This window comes from Rhinopithecus bieti, unplaced genomic scaffold (assembly GCF_001698545.2).
Source record: "Rhinopithecus bieti isolate Rb0 unplaced genomic scaffold, ASM169854v2 scaffold_574, whole genome shotgun sequence".
Taxonomy (NCBI): domain Eukaryota; kingdom Metazoa; phylum Chordata; class Mammalia; order Primates; family Cercopithecidae; genus Rhinopithecus; species Rhinopithecus bieti.
In genome coordinates this window covers 5,198,579-5,217,462 of record NW_016803605.1, presented here as the reverse complement: position 1 = coordinate 5,217,462, position 18,884 = coordinate 5,198,579, and the positions used below count along the sequence as shown (strand labels likewise).

Sequence of the window (18,884 nt, the reverse complement as noted above, 5' to 3'; positions counted from 1 at the left end):
GCCCAGCCCCAAGTTGATTTTTATATAAGGTGAGAGATCAGGATCCAGTTTCATTCCTCTACAGGTGGCTAGCCAATTATCCCAGCATTTATTGAAAAAGGTGTCCTTTCTGCACCTTATGTTTTTGTTTGCTTTGTTGAAGATCAGTTGGCTGTAAGTATTTGGGTTTATTTCTGGGTTCTCTATTCTGTTCTATTGGTCTATGTGCCTATTTTTATACCAGTACCACACTGTTTTGGTGACTATGGCCTTATAGTATAGTTTGAAATCAGGTAATGTGATACCTCCAGATTTGTACTTTTTGCTTAGTCTTGCCTAAGACCATGTGGGCTGTTTTTGGTTCCATATTGCTATGTGGGCTGTTTTTTGGTTCCATATGAATTTTAGAATTTTTTTTTTCTAATTCTGTGAAGAATGGTGGTGGTATTTTGATGGGGATTGTGTTGAATTTGTAGACTGCTTTTGGCAGTATGGTCATTTTCACAATATTGATTCCACCCATCCATGAGCATGGGATGTGTTTCCATTTGTTTGTGTTGTCTATGATTCCTTTTGGCAGTTTTTGTAGTTTTCCTTGTAGAGGTCTTTCGACTCCTTTGTTACGTATATTCCTAAGTTTTTGTTTTGTTTTGTTTTGTTTTGTTTTGTTTGTTTTTTGCAGCTATTGTAAAAAGTGGTTGAGTTCTTGTTCTTGATTTGATTCTCCGCTTGGTCGCTGTTGGTGTATAGAAAAGCTACTGATTTGTGTATGTTAATCTTGTATCCAGAAACTTTGCTGAATTCTTTTATCAGTTCTAGGAGCTTTCTGGAGGAGTCCTTAGGGTTTTCAAGGTAAACGATCATATCATTAGCAAACAGTGACAGTTTGACTTCGTCTTTATGGATGTAGATGCCCTTTCTTTCTTTCTCTTGTATGATTGCTCTAGCTAGGACTTCCATACTGTGTTGAAGAGAAGTGATGAGAGTGGGAATCCTTGTCTTGTTCCAATTCTCAGGGGGAACAGTTTCAACTTTTCCCCATTGAGTATTATGTTGGCTGTGGGTTTGTCATAGATGGGTTTTTTTGCTTGTTTTGTTTTGTTTTGTTTGAGATGGAGTCTCGCTGTTACCCAGGCTGGAGTGCAGTGGGGCGATCTCAGCTCACTGCAACCTCCACCTCCCGGGTTCAAGGGGTTCTCCTGCCTCAGCCTCCCGAGTAGCTGGGATTACAGGCATGGGCCACCACACCCGGCTAATTTTGTATTTTCAGTAGAGACGGGGTTTCACCTTGTTGGTCAGGCTAGTCTTGAACTCCCGACCTCAGGTGATCCGCCCGCCTCAGCCTCCCAAAGTGCTGAGCCACTGCACCCAGCCTCAATTTGAAAAATTTTTTAATTTCCATCTTGATTTCGTTTTTGACCTAATGCTCATTCAGGAGCAGGTTATTTGATTTACATGTATTTGCATTTTTTGTTTGTGGGTTTTTTTGGTGCTTTGTTTGTTTTGAAACGGAGTTTTGCTCTTGCTCTTGTCGCCCAGGCTGGAGTGCAATGGCACAATCTCGGCTCACTGCAACCTCCGCCTCCCAGGTTCACGCAATTCTCCTGCCTCAGTCTCCCAAGTAGCTGGGATTACAGGTGCCTGCCACTACACCCAGCTAATTTATTTGCATAGTTTTGAAAGTTCCTTTTGGAGTTGATTTCCAGTTTTATTCCACTGTGCTCTTAGAGAGTGCTTGATATAATTTCAATTTTGTTAAATTTATTGAGGCTCATTTTACGGCCTGTCATATGATCTGTCTTGGAGAAAGTTCCATGTACTGTTGAATAGAATGTATATTCTGTGGTTGTTGAATGAAATGCTCTCTATATATCTATCAAGTCCGTTTGTTCCAAGGTATAGTTTAAATCCATTCTTCGTTGACTTTTCGTTTTGATGGCCTGTCTAGTGCTGTCAGTAGAGGACTGAAGTCCCGCACTATTATTGTGCTGCTGTCTATCTCATTTCTTAGGTCTGTTGGTAATTGTTCTATAAATTTGGGAGCTCCAGTGTTAGGTTTATATATGTTTAGGATTGTGATATCTTCCTGTGACAAGGCCTTATTACCATTATATATATAATGTTCCTCTTTGTCTCTTTTAACTGCTGTTGCTTTAAAGTTTGTTTTGTCTGATATAAGAATAGCTATCCCTGCTTGGTTTTGGTGTCTATTTGCATAAAATGCCTTTTTCCAACCCTTTAAGTTTATGAGTCCTTATGTGTTAGGTGAGTCTTCTGAGGGCAGCAGATGGTTGGTGAGTTCTTATCCATTCTGCAGTTCTGTATCTTTTAAGTGGAGTGTTTAGGCCATTCACATTCAGTGTTAGTATTGAAATGTGAGGTACCATTGCATTCATCGTGCTCTTTATTGCCTGTGTACTTTAGGGGTTTTTTGGTTTTTTGGTTTTGCTTTTTAACTTGTATTTTTGTTTTATAGGTCCTGTGTGATTTATGCTTTAAAGAGGTTCTGTTTTGATGTGTTTCCAGGATTTGTTTCAAGATTTAGAGCTCCTTTTAGCAGTTCTTGTAGTGGTGGCTTGGAAATGGTGAATTCTCTCAGCATTTGTTTGTCTGAAAATGACTATCTTTTCTTCATAAGTGATACTTACTTTTTCGCTGGATACAAAATTCTTGGCTGATAGTTGTTTTGTTTGAGGAGGCTGAACATAGGGCCCCAATCCCTTCTAGCTTGTAGGGTTTCTTCTGAGAAATCTGCTGTTAATCTGATAAGTTTTCCTTTATAGGTTACCTCGTGCTTCTGCCTCACAGCTCTTAAAATTCTTTCCTTCATTTTAACTTTGGATAACCTGATGACAATGTGTCTAGGTAAAGATCTTTTGGCGATGCATTTCCCAGGTGTCCTTTGTGCTGCTTGAATTTGGCTGTCTAGGTCTCTAGTGAGGCCGGGGAAGTTTTCCTTGATTATTCCCCCAAATATGTTTTCCAAGCTTTTAGAATTTTCTTCTTCCTCAGGAACACCAGTTATTCTTAGGTTTGGTCGTTTAACATAATCCCAGACTTCTTGGAGCCTTTGTTCATATTTTCTTACTCTTTTTTCTTTGTCTTTGTTGGATTGGGTTAATTTGAAGACCTTGTCTTCAAGCTCTGAATTTCTTTCTTCTACTTGTTGAATTCTATTGCTGAGACTTTCCAGAGCATTTCGCATTTCTAAAGGTGTGTCCAAAGTTTCCTGAATTTTTTATTGTTTTTTCTTTATCTATTCCCCTGAATGATTTCTCCCTTCACTTCTTGTATCATTTTTTGGATTTCCTTACATTGGGCTTCACCTTTCTCTGGTCCTTCCCTGATTAATAACTAACCTCCTAAATTCTTTTTCAGGTAAATCAGGGATTTCTTCTTGGTTTGGATCCATTGCTGGTGAACTAGTGCGTTTTTTGGGGAGTGTTGAAGAGTCTTGTTTTGTCGTATTACCGGGGTTTTTTTCTGGATCCTTCTCATTTGGGTAAGCTCTGTCAGAGGGAAGGTCTAGGGCTGAAGGCTGTTCCAATTCTTTTGTCCCATGGGTTGTTCTCTTCATGTAGTACTCTGTCCCTTTTCCTATGGATGTGGCTTCCTATGAGCCAACTTATTTGCAGTGATTGTTGTCTCTCTTCTGGGTCTAGCCACCCAGCGAGTCTTCCCACTTCCGGGCTGGTACTGGAGGTTATCAGCAGAGTCCGGTGATGTGAACCATCTATGGGTCTCTCAGCCATGGATACCAGTGCCTGTTCGGTGGATGTGGCCGAGGGTACAATGGACTCCATGATGGTCCTTAGCTTTGGTGGTTTAATGGTCTATTTTTTTTCTGGTTGGCCTCCTGCCAGGAGGTGGTGCTTTTCAGAAAGCATCAGCTGTGGTAGGGGAGGAACCAGCAGTGGGCGGGGCCCTAGAACTCCCAAGATTATTTGCCCTTTGTCTTCCTGCCAGGGTGGATAGGGAAGGACAATCAGGTGGCGGTGGAGCTAGGCGTGTCTGAGCTCAGACTCTCCTAGGGCAGGTCTTGCTGCGGCTGCTGTAGGGAATGGGGGTGAGATTGCCAGGTCACTGGAGTTCTGTACCTAGTAGAGTTATGGCTGCCTCTGCTGAGTCATGCAGGTTGTCAGGGGGAAGTAGGGGAAAGCCAGCAGTCACAGGCCTCACCCAGCTCCCACACAAACCGAAGGGCCAGTCTTACTCCCACCGTGTCCCCCAACAACTGCCCTGAGTCTGCTTCCAGGCAGAGGATGAGACTGACCTGAAAATTTGCCTGAGGCTGCCTTCCAGCTGCAAAAGAAAAGGGCTGTAGTTCTTCCCCCACCTGTGAAGTCTGCATGCCGGATTCGTGCCCTTCCCCGAGTTCTGGCCAGGAGCCTTCTCGCCCTGTTTAAATTTTTACAGAGTTCGACTAGAAATTTTGAATTCCTTCTCCCTGTGGAGTTTTACCCCCTGCTCCTCTGGCCAACCTCCCTCTGGATCCCTGTGGGGTCAGGCAGGAATGGGCTGCCTGGGGACCCAGCAAGCTCCCACTGCCTTTCTGCTGCTTCCTCTACCCCTGTATTTTGCTTGCCTGACTCTGACTTAGCTCCAGGTAAAGTCAGAAATTTCTCCTGCAAACAGACCTTCAGCCTCTCCAGTGCGGGGGGTGTGTTTTGGAGAGGAGGATCTCCCTTTCCCACTTCCACAGTTGGGGCACTCACAGTATTTGGGGGTCTCCCGGGCCCTGCAGGAGCAATCTGCTTCCTTCAGAGGGTCAGTGGGTCCTCTCAGGATTGCTGGCTTGTTCTTGCAGTTGATCTGGAGCTAAAATTCACAATGTAAGCCTCTGCATGCTGCTCTGTCTGAAGCTGCAATCTAGTCCTGCCTCCTGTTCGCCATGATCCCAGGAGTTCCCCTGCAAATAAATTATGATCACAAGGTCCCAGCATAGGCTGTTTGCAAGCTGAGGAGCAAGGAGAGCCAGTCCGAGTCCCAAAACTGAAGAACGTGGAGTCCGATGTTCGAGGGCAGGGAGCATCCAGCATGGGAGAAAGATGTAGGCAGGGAGTCTAGGCCCATCTCATCTGTCTTTTAATATCTTTTCTAACTAACCTGTAAACTCCATGAAGACAGTCTAGCTCTTTTTCATCCCATGTCCCTCACTATACCTAACAAGGACCTTATTTAAAAATGAGTTGACTGGCTGGGTGCAGTGGCTCATGCCTGTAATCCCAGCATATGGGGAGGCTGAGGCAGGTGGATTACTTGACCTTAGGGAGTTCAAGACCAGCCTGGGCAACATGGCGAAACCCCATCTCTACAAAAAATAATTACCCGGCTGTGGTGGGGTGTGCCTGTAATCTCACGTACTATGGAGCCTGAGATGAGAGAATCGCCTGACCCTGGGGAGGTCAAGGCTGCAGAAAGCTGTGATCACGCCACTGCAGTACAGCCTGGGCGATAGAGTGGGACTCTGTCTCAAAAAAAAAAAAAAATTAGTTGACTTGGTAGTTCCAACAACGAGTACCAGTTGGACCATATTATTGGCAGTGCGTCCAGGGGAACAGATGTTCACATTCAAATCCATGAAACTGGAAACAAAAAACAACAATCATGACATTGATTGATAGTGATGTTTACTATGTCAGACTGTTTAAGCTCAGCTATAAAATAGACTCTCAGCCGGGGTTGGGGTGGCTCATGCTTGTAATCCCAGCACTTTGGGAGGCCAAGGCGGGCAGATCACCTGAGGTCAGGAATTTGAGACCAGCCTGGCCAACATGGTGAATGAATCCCCACCTCTACTAAAAATACAAAAATTAGCCAGGCATGGTGGCACGCACCTGTAATCCCAGCTACTCGGGAGGCTGAGGCAGGAGAATCACTTGAACCTGGGAGGCGGAGGTTGCAGTGAGCCAAGATCATGCCATCACACTCCAGCCTGGGCAACAGAGCAAGATTCCATCTCAAAAAATAAAATAGACTCTCATACTGTCATCTTTACATTTTGATTTCAGAGATTCTCAAACATTTAAATACTGGCACTTGACCCAGATGTTAATTCTTGCTTGATGCACTATTTATCTGTATCAAATTATAGTCCTGTTCCTTTGAAGTTCTTTTTTTTTTTTTTTTTTTTTTTTGAGACATTGTCTCAGTCTGTTGCCCAGGCTGGAGTGCAGTGGCTCTGCCTCAGCCTCCCGAGCAGCTGAGATTACAGGCACCCACCACCAAGCCTGGCTAATTTTTGTACTTTTAGTAGAGATAGAGTGTCACCATCTTGGCCAGGCTGGTCTTGAACTCCTGACCTTGTGATCCACCTGCCTCAGCCTCCCAAAGTGCTTGGATTACAGGCTTGAGCCACCATGCCTGGCCTGAATTTCACACTCAAAACCTCTCCTTCCTGAGAAAACAGCACCCCTGGGTGCTTGGAAGATATTTTTGGTCTGTTGCAAGAAAATATGTATTAGCTGGCAGGGCATGTCCTGGTAACATGGCAGACAGTGCAAGGGTGAGGAGAGTGGTGTCTTGCTGAATAATGTGTCTCCACTCATTTCCTAAATTCCCTTGGTAACAGATGGGTCATCATTTGAATTGCTTTATAAAAAGCTGTCTTCGAATCTGAAGCACAGTCTTGAGGGCAGATGCCTCTTTCTGAAAGCTCTCCTCCTTATTCATCTAACCCAGGTCCTCAGCCAGCAGAGCCATGTGCCCCATGAGCACCGCAGGTTTATTTCATTTTCCTACATCACTGACCCGAATATGCCGGCCGCCATGGGGACTCCGGCTTTGGGAGAAGCTGACGTTGTTATCCCCAGAAACAGCTGTCACTCCGGTCCAGATGGCAGGCAAGAAGGACTACCCTACACTGCTTTCCTTGGATGAGAATGAGCTCGAAGAGCAGTTTGTGAAAGGACACGGTCCAGGGGGCCAGGCAACTAACAAAACCAGCAACTGTGTGGTGCTGAAGCACATCCCCTCGGGCATCGTTGTAAAGGTAGACAACAGAAGGCCGCTGAGGGGAGAGGCCCCGCCCAAGGGTCCCACAGCCTCCAGAGATTTCTCCCAAGCATGAATGGGATCAGCTGAAGGGCATTCTTTTTCTGCCTCGGGCCACCCTTTACCAGCCAGGCAGTAGAGGGCACTGCAGATCTCGTCCCATCCCTAAGCCATTCCTCCCTAAGGCAGAACCACCTACAACAGCCTGGGAAGCCTGCTTCCAGGATCTTTTGGAGCCAGGGTATGGCTGCCATCCTTGAATTTGGCATGCAGCACTGGTGCTTGGCTGCTGCCCCGGAAGCAACATCTTGACAAAGCTAAGCAGTGGCTGATAAAGGCAGGCGCCTGGGCAGCATGGTTGTTTCAAATCTATTCCCACTTCAGGAAGGCTGCCGAGATCCCCAGCATTGCTGTGGACTCCAAGTCCCTGAGGAGGCAGCAAGCAGGCCTGGGTTGTCGGCTAGGGGTCCCAGCCCTTAGCTGTCCTGGCTGTGGTTAACGTTAGCGTGGCCACGTCCTCCATGCCTCTCTGTCCCCTTTGGTAAATGTCAGTGATACCTCCCCTTCTGGACAGAGAGGACTGAGGGTGAGATCATGGAGGATCATGGAGGCCAGGCATTTTCCAACCTCAGAAGAAAAAATGTTGTGCACAGCTGCCTATGGGAGTCTTCCTTCTTTACATAAAAAAACAAGTCTCGGGCCAGGCACAGTGGCTCACGCCCATAAACCCAGCACTTTGAGAGGCCGAGGTGGGTGGATTACCTGAGGTCAGGAGTTCGAGACCAGTCTGGTCAACATGGCAAAACCCCATCTCTACTAAAAATACAAAAATTAGCCAGGCGTGGTGGCGCATGCCTGTAATCCCAGCTACTCAGGAGGCTGATGCAGGAGAATCGCTTGAACCCTGGAGGCAGACATTGCAGTGAGCCGAGATCATACTACTGCACACCAGCCTGGGAAACAGACAAGATTCCCTCTTAAAAAAAAAAAAAAGGCCGGGCGCGGTGGCTCAAGCCTGTAATCCCAGCACTTTGGGAGGCCGAGACGGGCGGATCACAAGGTCAGGAGATCAAGACCATTCTGGCTAACACGGTGAAACCCTGTCTCTACTAAAAAATACAAAAAACTAGCCGGGCGAGGTGGCTGGCGCTTGTAGTCCCAGCTACTCGGGAGGCTGAGGCAGGAGAATGGCGTAAACCCGGGAGGCGGAGCTTGTAGTGAGCTGAGATCCCGCCGCTGCACTCCAGCCTGGGCGACAGAGCGAGACTCCATCTCAAAAAAAAAAAAAGACAAGCCTGATCAGAGGGGGTCCCAGTCCATCTGCCTCATGGACTGGAAGCAGCACAGAAAAGAGATAGCCAAGGCAGGTGTTTCATGTATAACGATACTGGCAGCAGATACTTACAGACCATGGAAACGTGTGGGAGGAACTGTTCTAAGCAGCATTAACTCTGCAGTCCCCATAACTCCATGTTCATGATTTCCATCACAGTACAGGTGTGGAATCTGGGACACAGAGAGGCTAAGTGACCTGCCCAAGGTCCTGCCACTTAGTAGTTCAAACCATACCCCAAGTCCATGTACCTAACAGCTGCACTTCACTGCTGGGTTTTTGAGCCACGAGCATATCATGTAAAACCTCAATCATTTTTCCTCCTTGAAAAGTGTCATTCATGAGTAACAAAATTCTGAAACATGAGAGTTAAGTTTTGTTTAACCTGTTTTACATAACTCATTCCAAACTTGCTTTCAGTATTATTCTTTCACCGTAATTTCATATAATTTTTTTTTTTTTAAGAGACAGGGTCTTGCTTTGTCAGCCAGGCTGGAGTGCAGTGGTACAGTCATGCCTCAGTATAGCCTCAGACACCTGGGCTCGAGCAATCCTCCCGCCTCAGCCTCCTGAGTAGCTGGGACTGAAGGCATGCACCACCACACTGAGTTGTTTTTTGTTTTGTTTTTTTGAGACAGTCTTGCTCTATTGCCCAGTCTGGAGTACAGTAGTGGTGCAATCTCAGCTCACTGCAACCTCCGCCTCCTGGCTTCAAGCAATTCTCCTGCCTCAGCCTCCCGAGTAGATGGGATTACAGGTGCCCATCACCACGCCCAGCTAATTTTTTTGTATTTTTACTAGAGATGGGGTTTCACCATGTTGGCCAGGCTGGTTTCCAACTCCTGACCTCAAGTGATCCGCCCATCTTGGCCTCCCAGAGTGCTAGGATTACAGGCATGAGCCACTGTGTCCGGTCACCCAATTTTTACATTTTTGGTGGAGATGGGGGGTCTTGCTATGTTGCCCATGCTGGTCTCAAACTCCAGCCCTCAAGTGATCCTCCCATTTCAGCCCCCAAAGCATTGGGATTATAGGTGTGAGCCACTATGCCTGGCTTAGGATGTATCTTTTATCAGACAGCTTTGCAAGGCACTCACCTGTAATAACTAAAGCATTACATATTGAATGAGTTATGGTTGACTAATAATAAAGATGCTATTTTCTTCCTTCAGACAGAACTTTATGCTTATGAATGGTGCACACAAAGTGGTTGTTCACTGGCCACAAGCTAGATACATAGTTGATATTTTTATAATTATTTTGGGACTTTATTTGAAGGCCACTGTTGCTTCTAAACAAAATAGCACTCCTAAGATTAAAACAAATGGCCGGGCGCGGTGGCTCAAGCCTGTAATCCCAGCACTTTGGGAGGCCGAGACAGGCGGATCACAAGGTCAGGAGATCGAGACCATCTTGGCCAACACGGTGAAACCCCGTCTCTACTAAAAAACAAACAACTATAGCCGGGCGAGGTGGCGGGCACCTGTAGTCCCAGCTACTTGGGAGGCTGAGGCAGGAGAATAGCGTAAACCCAGGAGGCGGAGCTTGCAGTGAGCTGAGATCTGGCCACTGCACTCCAGCCTGGGCGACAGAGCAAGACTCTGTCTCAAAAAAAAAAAAAAAAAAAAAGATTAAAACAATCACAGTGAAAACCACATAATACAACAAGGGTGTGGGACATGGGCCAGAGGCAGGAAAGGGGCTGGTCTTCACTGTTACTGACTCATGGGGACTCCTGATAAGGGGCTTTGCCTTCCAGGTTTGTCCCTCTCTATAAAGTGAACAGGTTGTCGTGACCAGCCTGACCAACATAGTGAAACCTCATCTCTACTAAAAATACAAAAATTAACTGGGCATGGTGGCATGCGCCTGTAATCCCAGCTACTTGAGAGGCTGAGGCAAGAGAATCACTTGGACCCAGGAGGCAGAGATTGCAGTGAGCCAAGATCACTCCATTGCACTCTAGCCTGGGTGACAAGAACAAAACTCTGTCTCAATAAATAAATAATAAGCGAACAGGTTGAATTTAATGACTTCTGAGGTCCTGTCTGTTTTGTAACATCCTGTGGTTTTCACATTATAAAATATTATCTTTTACAGTGCCATCAGACAAGATCAGTTGATCAGAACAGAAAGCTAGCTCGAAAAATCCTACAAGAGAAAGTAGATGTTTTCTACAATGGTGAAAACAGTCCTGTTCACAAAGAAAAACAAGAAGCAGCGAAGAAAAAACAAGAAAGGAAAAAAAGAGCAAAGGAGACCCTGGAAAAAAAGAAGCTACTGAAAGAACTGTGGGAGTCAAGTAAAAAGGTCCACTGAGAAAAGAATTACAGATTCCAACTGACAGAATCTGCCAGAAGCTCCCAGGGAATAATGGCGGTGAGTTCCATCACCAGCATTATTACAGTGCTTCAAAAGAAGTATTTTTGATGAACTTAAAAGACAATAAAGTTATTTAAATGGTGCACTAAACTATAGTGAACAGAGACATGCATGACTCAAGAATAAAACTCGGCAGGCACGGTGGACAGTGCCTCACACCTGTAATCCCAGCACTTTGGGAGGCCGAGGCGGGCAGATCACCTGAGGTCAGCAGTTTGAGAGCAGTCTGGCCAACATGGTGAAACCCCGTCTCCACTAAAAATACAAAAACTTAGCCAGGCATGGTGGTGGGCGCCTGTAATCCCAGCTACTTAGGAGGCTGAGGCAGGAGAATTGCTTGAACCTGGGAGGCGGAGGTTGCAGTGAGCTGAGATTGCGCCACTGCACTCCAGCCTGGGCAACACCTGGGTGACAGAGCAAGACTCCATCTCAAAAAAATAAATACATAAAACTAGGTTGAGCACAATGACACACGCATGTAATCCCAGCACTTTGGGAGGCTAAGGCAGGAAGATCACCTGAGCCCAGGAGCTCAAGATTGCACTGAGCTATGAACACCACTGCACTCCACCTGTCCACTTGTTCTTGTGTGACAAAACAAGACCCTGTCTCTTAAAAAATAAGATAAAACCATAAAGAAGGCCGGGCGCGGTGGCTCAAGCCTGTAATCCCAGCACTTTGGGAGGCCGAGACGGGCGGATCACGAGGTCAGGAGATCGAGACCATCCTGGCTAACACAGTGAAACCCCGTCTCTACTAAAAAATACAAAAAAAACTAGCTGGGCGAGGTGGCGGGCGCCTGTAGTCCCAGCTACTCGGGAGGCTGAGGCAGGAGAATGGCGTGAACCCGGGAGGCGGAGCTTGCAGTGAGCTGAGATCCGGCCATTGCACTCCAGCCTGGGTGGCAGAGCGAGACTCCGTCTCAAAAAAAAAACAAAACAAAACCATAAAGAAACACAAAGTCAGTCCTCTACAAGGATAATGGCTACTTCTAGAGGGAAGAAAGGAGGTGTCATTGTGATGAGGCACTTGGAGGGGCTCTGGGGTGCCTGACAAAGTTCTATTTCTTCACCTGGGTGGTAGTTAGAAGGGTATACCCATATTTCAAGTTGTATCTTTGTGTGATTGTATCCGTTTTGTAATAAATTTTTTTTGAAATTAGTAAAGTCAATTTTTATGGAGAACTGGAGAATTGAGTCAAACATTAATAGCATTTGGTGGCAACTTCTCATCTGCTGGGAAGTTATCCCAATGTCAGCTCAAGACAGTAAAAGAGAAAACAAGGGCGGGGCGCGGTGGCTCATGCCTGTAATCCCAGCACTTTGGGAGGCCGAGGCGGGGTGGATCACGAGGTCAGGAGTTCGAGACCAGCCTGACCAACACGGTGAAACCCTGTCTCTACTAAAAATACAAAAATTAGCCAGGCATGGTGGCGCGCGCCTGTAATCCCAGCTACTCGGGAGGCTGAGGCAGGAGAATTGCTTGAATCCGGGAGGCGGAGGTTGCAGTGAGCTGAGATTGCGCCACTGCACTCCAGCGTGAGTGACGGAGCAAGATTCTTGTCCCAAAAAAAAAAAAAGAACAAGATGGTTGGAAGAGTTAAAGGCTCCATTCTTTGTCCATGTGCTCCATTAGCTTCTAGGCTACATGATGCCCAGTTGTGCCTCTGATGTAGAAATACATTCCCTGCGTGTTGATTTGCAAGATTTGTAAAGGTGAGGTTCCAGAATCTGATTGCTTATAAATTTACATTACTCAAGCTGGATTTGACCTTAGAGTTTTTTTTTTTTTTTTTTTTTTAAAGCCATGCTTAATAACTTGGCTTGTTAGAACTCTTCTGGAGTCCACCTAGAAAACAAATAGGGAAAAATACTGGGAGGTGAGAAGGCCATTGTGAGATTGCCAGTTGCAGGGCCTGCTTCAGTTCTGCAGTCTGTCCAGCAGCCTAGGCTGCACGTCCAGTGCATACATTCCACCTTTCTCTTTGAGGCTGCCAATGAAGGCTCTTCTCACCTCAGTGACAGCTTTGGATGCTTACACATTCAATGCAGGGCTCATTCCACACCTCCTGTTGCGAGTGTACAGGACCCTTCCCCAGCCCAAACTCCCTTTAGAAAATAAAGTCTTGGGCTGGGCGCAGTGGCTCAAGCCTGTAATCCCAGCACTTTGGGAGGCCGAGACGGGCGGATCACGAGGTCAGAAGATCGAGACCATCCTGGCTAACATGGTGAAACCCCGTCTCTACTAAAAAATACAAAAAACTAGCTGGGCGAGGTGGCAGGCGCCTGTAGTCCCAGCTACTCGGGAGGCTGAGGCAGGAGAATGGCGTAAACCCGGGAGGCAGAGCTTGCAGTGAGCCAAGATCCGGCCACTGCACTCCAGCCTGGGCCACAGAGCCAGACTCCGTCTCAAAAAAAAAACAAAAAAATAAATAAATAAAAATAAAGTCTCTAGAATGACACCTAAGAAACCAGTAATAGTGGGAAGGGAAATTTGGAGCTGGAGATGAGGGACAGTGGTTCCCATTTGTCTCCTCTCTCATACCTTTGCAACTTTCTGCCACATGCAGGAGGGGACACAGCACCCATTTCCCTAGAGCCTGTTCCTGCTGGCCTTCTGCCTTGTCACAGCTGAGAATTTGCCTGATGCCTGCATCAAAGACAAGTCTCATTTGTCTTTGTCTACTGCTCAGCAAAGCAAATTCTCATTACAGGCATTTAGGGCCTAAGATACAGAGTAAGAATTAAAATCCCTTTGAGAGGCATTGTCAGAGATCACCAGGTGGATTCTCAACACATCCAGTGCAGCCCATTTTTTTCCCTGGCACCAAAGCAGATGATTCTTCCAGTGAGCACCTTATGAAGTAGCTTGAATTTAGGGGCCGCACTTTATGAAAAAGATTCCTCTAGCACCCAGCAAAAGCTCACAGGATAAGCACCTATGAACTGAGAATGGCCTAACCGTGGGGCAATAGGCCAACTCAATAATACTACTTCTGGCTGGGCAGGGTGGCTCACACCTGTAATCCCAGCACTTTGGGAGGCCAAGGCGGGTGGGTCACCTGAGGTCAGGAGTTCAAGACCAGCCTGACCAACATGGTAAAATCCCATCTCTACTAAAAATACAAAAATTAGCTGGGAGTGGTAGCAGTCTCCTATAATCCCAGCTACTCCGGAGGCTAAGGTGGGAGAATCGCTTGAACCTGGGAGGCAGAGATTGCAGTGAGCCAACATCAAGCCACTGCACTCTAGCGTAGGCAACAGAGGGAGACTCCATCTAAAAAAAAACAAATTAAAAAAACTGCTTCTGGTATTTTTTTTTCCTAGCATACACTTACATTTGCTGCTGCATTTAAAATATACCGATAATGCAACTTCACTTTATCCCTACCTCTGACTTAGCAAACATTCTTTCCCCAGCCAACTGTGCCAATGATGTCATCACCAAAATGTTTCTGGGTCAGGTGGGAAAATATACTTTGAACAGGTATCTCCTACCTCTTGTAAAAAGTAAAGTAGAGGTTCCTCTCCAAAGACTTTCTTCCCCATTTAATTTGGAATAAATAGTAACTTCTCTTAGAAGCAAAATTTATTCAAAGACCTGTGCTAACATTCTTAATTATCTGCTAGCCGTGGTAAAGAAATCAATGTACTTTATGTTCTTAGCTCCCACAATTTAGCCTAAATATTTGCCTGGCATGCTTATACTGGTCCAAGCAAGCATTAGGTCATAGCCTGTTCCTCTTCCTTATTTAAAGATGTTTTTACCTTTCTCACCATTCCATAAGTTACTTCCTCCTTCCTTTGTTCTCCTCTGCCTTTCCCTCTTTTAAAAAGTTCTAAGTTGCTCGCCAATCAGGACAAATACAGAAAGTGAGGTCCCGTTCCAGCCAATGGAAACCAGACACAGCAGCAGGGTGGACGCATCAGGTCATAAATGACCCTGTCTCTTTGTTCGGTGTACTCTCATGGCAAACTGGCGAGCGTACCCTTTCCGCAAGAAGTAAAACTGGCCTTGCTAAGTAAATGAATGTTCAAGTGCTATTTCTTTACGGCACCGGGGAACAAGCATTTCAAACACTTTCATGAGAGATTATTTAAAACAGCACTTCTTTAGATGAGGCATGGTGGCTCACACCTATAATCCTAGTACTCTGAGAGGCTAAGGTGGAAGGATCACTTGAGCCCAGGATCCAACCTAGGCAACATAGTGAGACCTCATCTCTACAAAAGTTTTTTGTTTTTTTTTTTCACACACCCATTCATTCAATACAAAAGTATTTTAAAATTATTCAGGCGTAGTGGCACACGCCTGTAGTTCCAGCCACTAGGGAGGCTGAGGTGGGAGGATTGCTTGAAGGAGGTTGAGGTTGTGGTGAGCCAAGATTACATTACTGCACTCCAGCCTGGGTGACAAAACAAGACCCTGTCTCAAAAAAATAAAACCACGTAAGAATTCAAGGAACCCACATTTTAATACAAATTGTTAATGAAAATAAGCTTTATTACATCAAGTAATAAATACATACAAAGATGCAAACAGTTTTAGTCATTTTCTTCCAGATGTTTTTATCAACTTACAATAAATGCGGAACTGAGATCTACTTACAGTCTTAGTATGAAAATGTTCGGGGGTCCTTGTTAGGTTTGGTGGGTTGCTCTTTCTTCTGTATTTATAACTTGTGCATTTTTAAAAATTGACTTTGAAGCACTAATAGTCATGCAAATGCTTAAGCAAAAAAGAAGTTACATTAAGCAGAACCTACACTGTATGGCAAATGGGAACCAGCTACTAAGTAAAGGGTGCTGTCAGTGTGCATTAAAAACAAAATCTCTAGAGTGGTATTAGCTTATGAAAAGGAATAAAGAACACCGTGGGTAACAAATGCATTCAAAAGAGAAGATTCAAGGGAGACAATGGTGTCTTGGAGGCAAACTACAGTTTGCTGTAAGATAACTTTACGTGCATCTTTTAAATCAATGCTAAAAAAACAAAAAAACCTGGGCAGTTCCTAACTACTTAAAATGCAAATCCTAATTAACAGCAAAATCTTTTCTCAATCTTTGAGACTGTAGGTTCAGAGCCAAGTGAACCATGGGAGGAAAAAACAAACTGTAACCATTTTGAAAACAAGGGTTTCATCTGAACAAGGGAGATGAACTGTAACTTCTCATCTTGTAAAAAGATGGAAATCCTTCAAAACCAACAAGGCAGCTAGGATCTGGCATTCCGTTCCGTTTCTGCTAAGCACTCCCGAACCAGTCCTCTAGCGTGAATGATGCCTGAAAGAAAGGCAAAGACCCGAGATCAGCCAGTGCACAGGACCAGCCAGGAGAGCCCATTCAGGAACAGGAAGAGGATCCATCCTTCCACAGCCTGTCCACAAAACCCTCAGACAGAAAGGGAACTGGGGGAACCTATATCCAAGCAACCCTGAAGGATGCTAACAATCCCATCCCCCTAAAGCCCTTCCCTCCTCACCACAACTCTTCACATCTCTCTCAACATTTTTTCCTGCATTCAAGGTGGCACCAGCAAGCTGTCCTTCCATGACACTGTTGGATGAAAGATGTGTCTCCACCCAAATTCTTTTGCTTGACCCACTGTTGAGATTTTTCTCTGGCTTCTTCAGTCTGAATTCTAGAAAGGGCTTGACCAGTGTAGGTAAGCAAGAGAATGGCTCCAGCTACACACGTGAGGGCGCAGAGGACTGACTGCTGCCCATGCAGGACCCTGGGTCCACGGGGACATCCCCACAAGACTCTGCAGCTACGTTCTGCCCCATGAATCTTCCCCAGTCTTTTGTCTCTATGGTTTGGTGGTTACCTTTTTTTTTCTGCCTCTACTGACCTTCATGAAATACGATCTTTTAATAGACACTAAGGATTCTGTTCCTTCTAATCCATGACTCCCAGAGGCCACTGGGAATGACATCCCACATCATTGCCCCACAAATCTTAGAATCTAACTCAGAGCCTTGGAGAATGTTTTCTGTGAGGACCAGACAGCAAATATTTTGGGCTCTGCAGGCTACACAGTCTCTGTCACAACTACTACACTCAAATGTTTTTTGAGACAGCATCTTGCTGTCACCCAGGATGGAATGCAGTGGCCACAATCACAGTTCACTGCAGCCTCAACCTCCCAGGATCAGATCACCTGATCACCTCCCACCTCAGCCTCTGGAGAAGCTGGGACTATAGGCACATACCACCATGCCTGGCTGTTTCATTATTATTTGTAGAGATGGGAGTCTCACTATGTTGCTCAGGCTGAACTCGAGCTCCTGGATTCAGCCTCCCAAACTGCTGGATTACAGGCGTGCACCACCACACCTAGCCCCACAAACCTTTATTTATGAACACTGAAGTCTGAATTTCACATAACTTTCACACGTCCCAAAATCATTTTTTTTTTCAACCATTAAGAACAATGCCTGTCACGGTGGCTCACACCTGTAATCCCAGCACTTTCAGAGGCAAGGGCGGGTTAGCCACTTGAGGTCAGGAGTTTTGAGACCAGCCTGGCCAACATGGTAAAACCCCATCTCTACTGAAAATACAAAAATTAGCTGGGCGTGATTGTGGGCACCTATAATCCCAGCTACTCAGGACGCTGAGGCAGGAGAATTGCTTGAACCCAGGAGAAAGGGGTTGCAGTGAGCCAAGATCGCACCACTGCATTCCAGCCTGGGTGACAGAGCGAGACTCTGTCTCAAAAAAAAAAGAAAAAAACACTATTCTTGGCTCTTGGCTCATGGGCTGCAGTTGCCAACGAACCTACAATGCTCCTATGCTCCTAACTCCCTGGCCCCTCTATGACATGTTTTCACCCTGCTGTGACATGAGCTTGGTCAGCTGGGGCTTGGCTGTTGGCCAAGGGGTGGCACTGGGTCTTCCTTGTTACTGCAAGACTGGCAGCTTGTACGCATTTGCTGACCTGAAGCAGTGCCTTTTATGGGTAACTGCAAATCCCCTGTTGGACTTTGGGACCCAGCGTCTTCCCAGGAATTTCCATTCGGGTAACCAGCACCCCTGCTACCAGAGAGCGGCCCTAGGACCACCCAACTCTCTGGGCGAGACCAGGGTTGGGCTCTGCATCCCTTCCCTAGGCCCTCTTCAATCACATCCTCTAACCCTGCTGGTCCCAACCTAGCTTTGAGATCCGTCAACCTCTTCACAAAGGTTGCATGAACTCCAGAGCAACCCCGCTCCTGGCAGCAGCCTGTCCTCAACTGGCCCTCGTGTCACTGGGGTCATGACTTCAACTACAGCCCCCATTTATCCTACAGATTTACAACCAAAGAATGTTCCTCTCCCAGGCCAGGCATGGTGGCTCACGCCTGTAATTCCAGCACTTTGGGAGGCCGAGGTGGGTAGATCACAAGGTCAAGAAATTGAGACCATCCTGGCCAACCAACATGGTGAAACCTGGTCTCTACTAAAAATACAAAAACTAGCTGGGCATAGTGGCGCACGTCTGTAGTCCCAGCTACTTGGGAGGCTGAGGCAGGAGAATCGCTTGAACCCGGGAGGTGGAGGTTGCAGTGAGCCAAGATTGCGCCACTGCACTCCAGCCTGGGTGACAGAGCAAGACTCCGTCTCAAAAAAAAAAAAAAAGAAAAAAATGTTCCCCTCCCAGGTCGCTTCTCCAGTCTTTTTAAGAACCCCAAGTTGGCTGGGCACGGTGGCTCAAGCCTGTAATCCCAGCACTTTGGGAGGCCAAGACGGGTGGATCACAAGGTCAGGAGATCAAGACCATCCTGGCTAACACGGTGAAACCCCGTCTCTACTAAAAAATACAAAAATCTAGCCGGGCGAGGTGGCGGACGCCTGTAGTCCCAGCTACTCGGGAGGCTGAGGCAGGAGAATGGCGTGAACCCGGGAGGTGGAGCTTGTAGTGAGCTGAGATCCGGCCACTGCACTCCAGCCTGGGCGACAGAACAAGACTCTGTCTCAAAAAAAAAAAAAAAAAAAAAAAAAAAACCAAAACCCCCGGGCCAGGCACAGTGGCTCCCGCCTGTAATGCCAGCACTTTGAGTGGCCAAGGCAGGTGGATCACCTGAGGTTGGGAGTTCAAGACCAGCCTGACAACATGGAGAAACCCCGTCTCTACTGAAAATACAAAAAATTAGCTGGGCCTGGTGGCACATGCCTGTAATCCCAGCTACTTAGTAGGCTGAGGCAGGAGAATCGCT

The 18,884-nt window shown here is 46.4% G+C and overlaps 2 protein-coding genes across 16 annotated transcripts in view; one reads left to right on the top strand and one right to left on the bottom strand.

The window, feature by feature from the left end:
* MTRFR (mitochondrial translation release factor in rescue) overlaps window positions 1–11,125 on the top strand; it is a 25,986-nt gene extending 14,861 nt beyond the window's left edge. For 3 of the 5 annotated variants that reach the window (XM_017890078.1, XM_017890067.1, XM_017890088.1), the window contains exons 2-3: window positions 6,661–6,970; window positions 10,406–11,069. In XM_017890078.1, the coding sequence (XP_017745567.1) occupies window positions 6,680–6,970; window positions 10,406–10,624 (510 nt within the window). In that variant the 5' untranslated portion in view covers window positions 6,661–6,679 and the 3' untranslated portion in view covers window positions 10,625–11,069. Of the gene's footprint in view, window positions 1–3,357; window positions 3,482–6,660; window positions 6,971–10,405 lie in introns of those variants that run through there. The other 2 variants (XM_017890059.1, XM_017890055.1) reach the window with 2 other exon arrangements.
* A 4,032-nt stretch (window positions 11,126–15,157) lies between these two features.
* Window positions 15,158–18,884, bottom strand: part of CDK2AP1 (cyclin dependent kinase 2 associated protein 1) — a 12,178-nt gene continuing 8,451 nt past the window's right edge. For all 11 annotated transcript variants that reach the window (XM_017889999.1, XM_017889961.1, XM_017889970.1 and 8 more), the window contains one exon: window positions 15,158–15,969. In XM_017889999.1, the coding sequence (XP_017745488.1) occupies window positions 15,902–15,969 (68 nt within the window). In that variant the 3' untranslated portion in view covers window positions 15,158–15,901. The remainder of the gene's footprint in view (window positions 15,970–18,884) is intronic.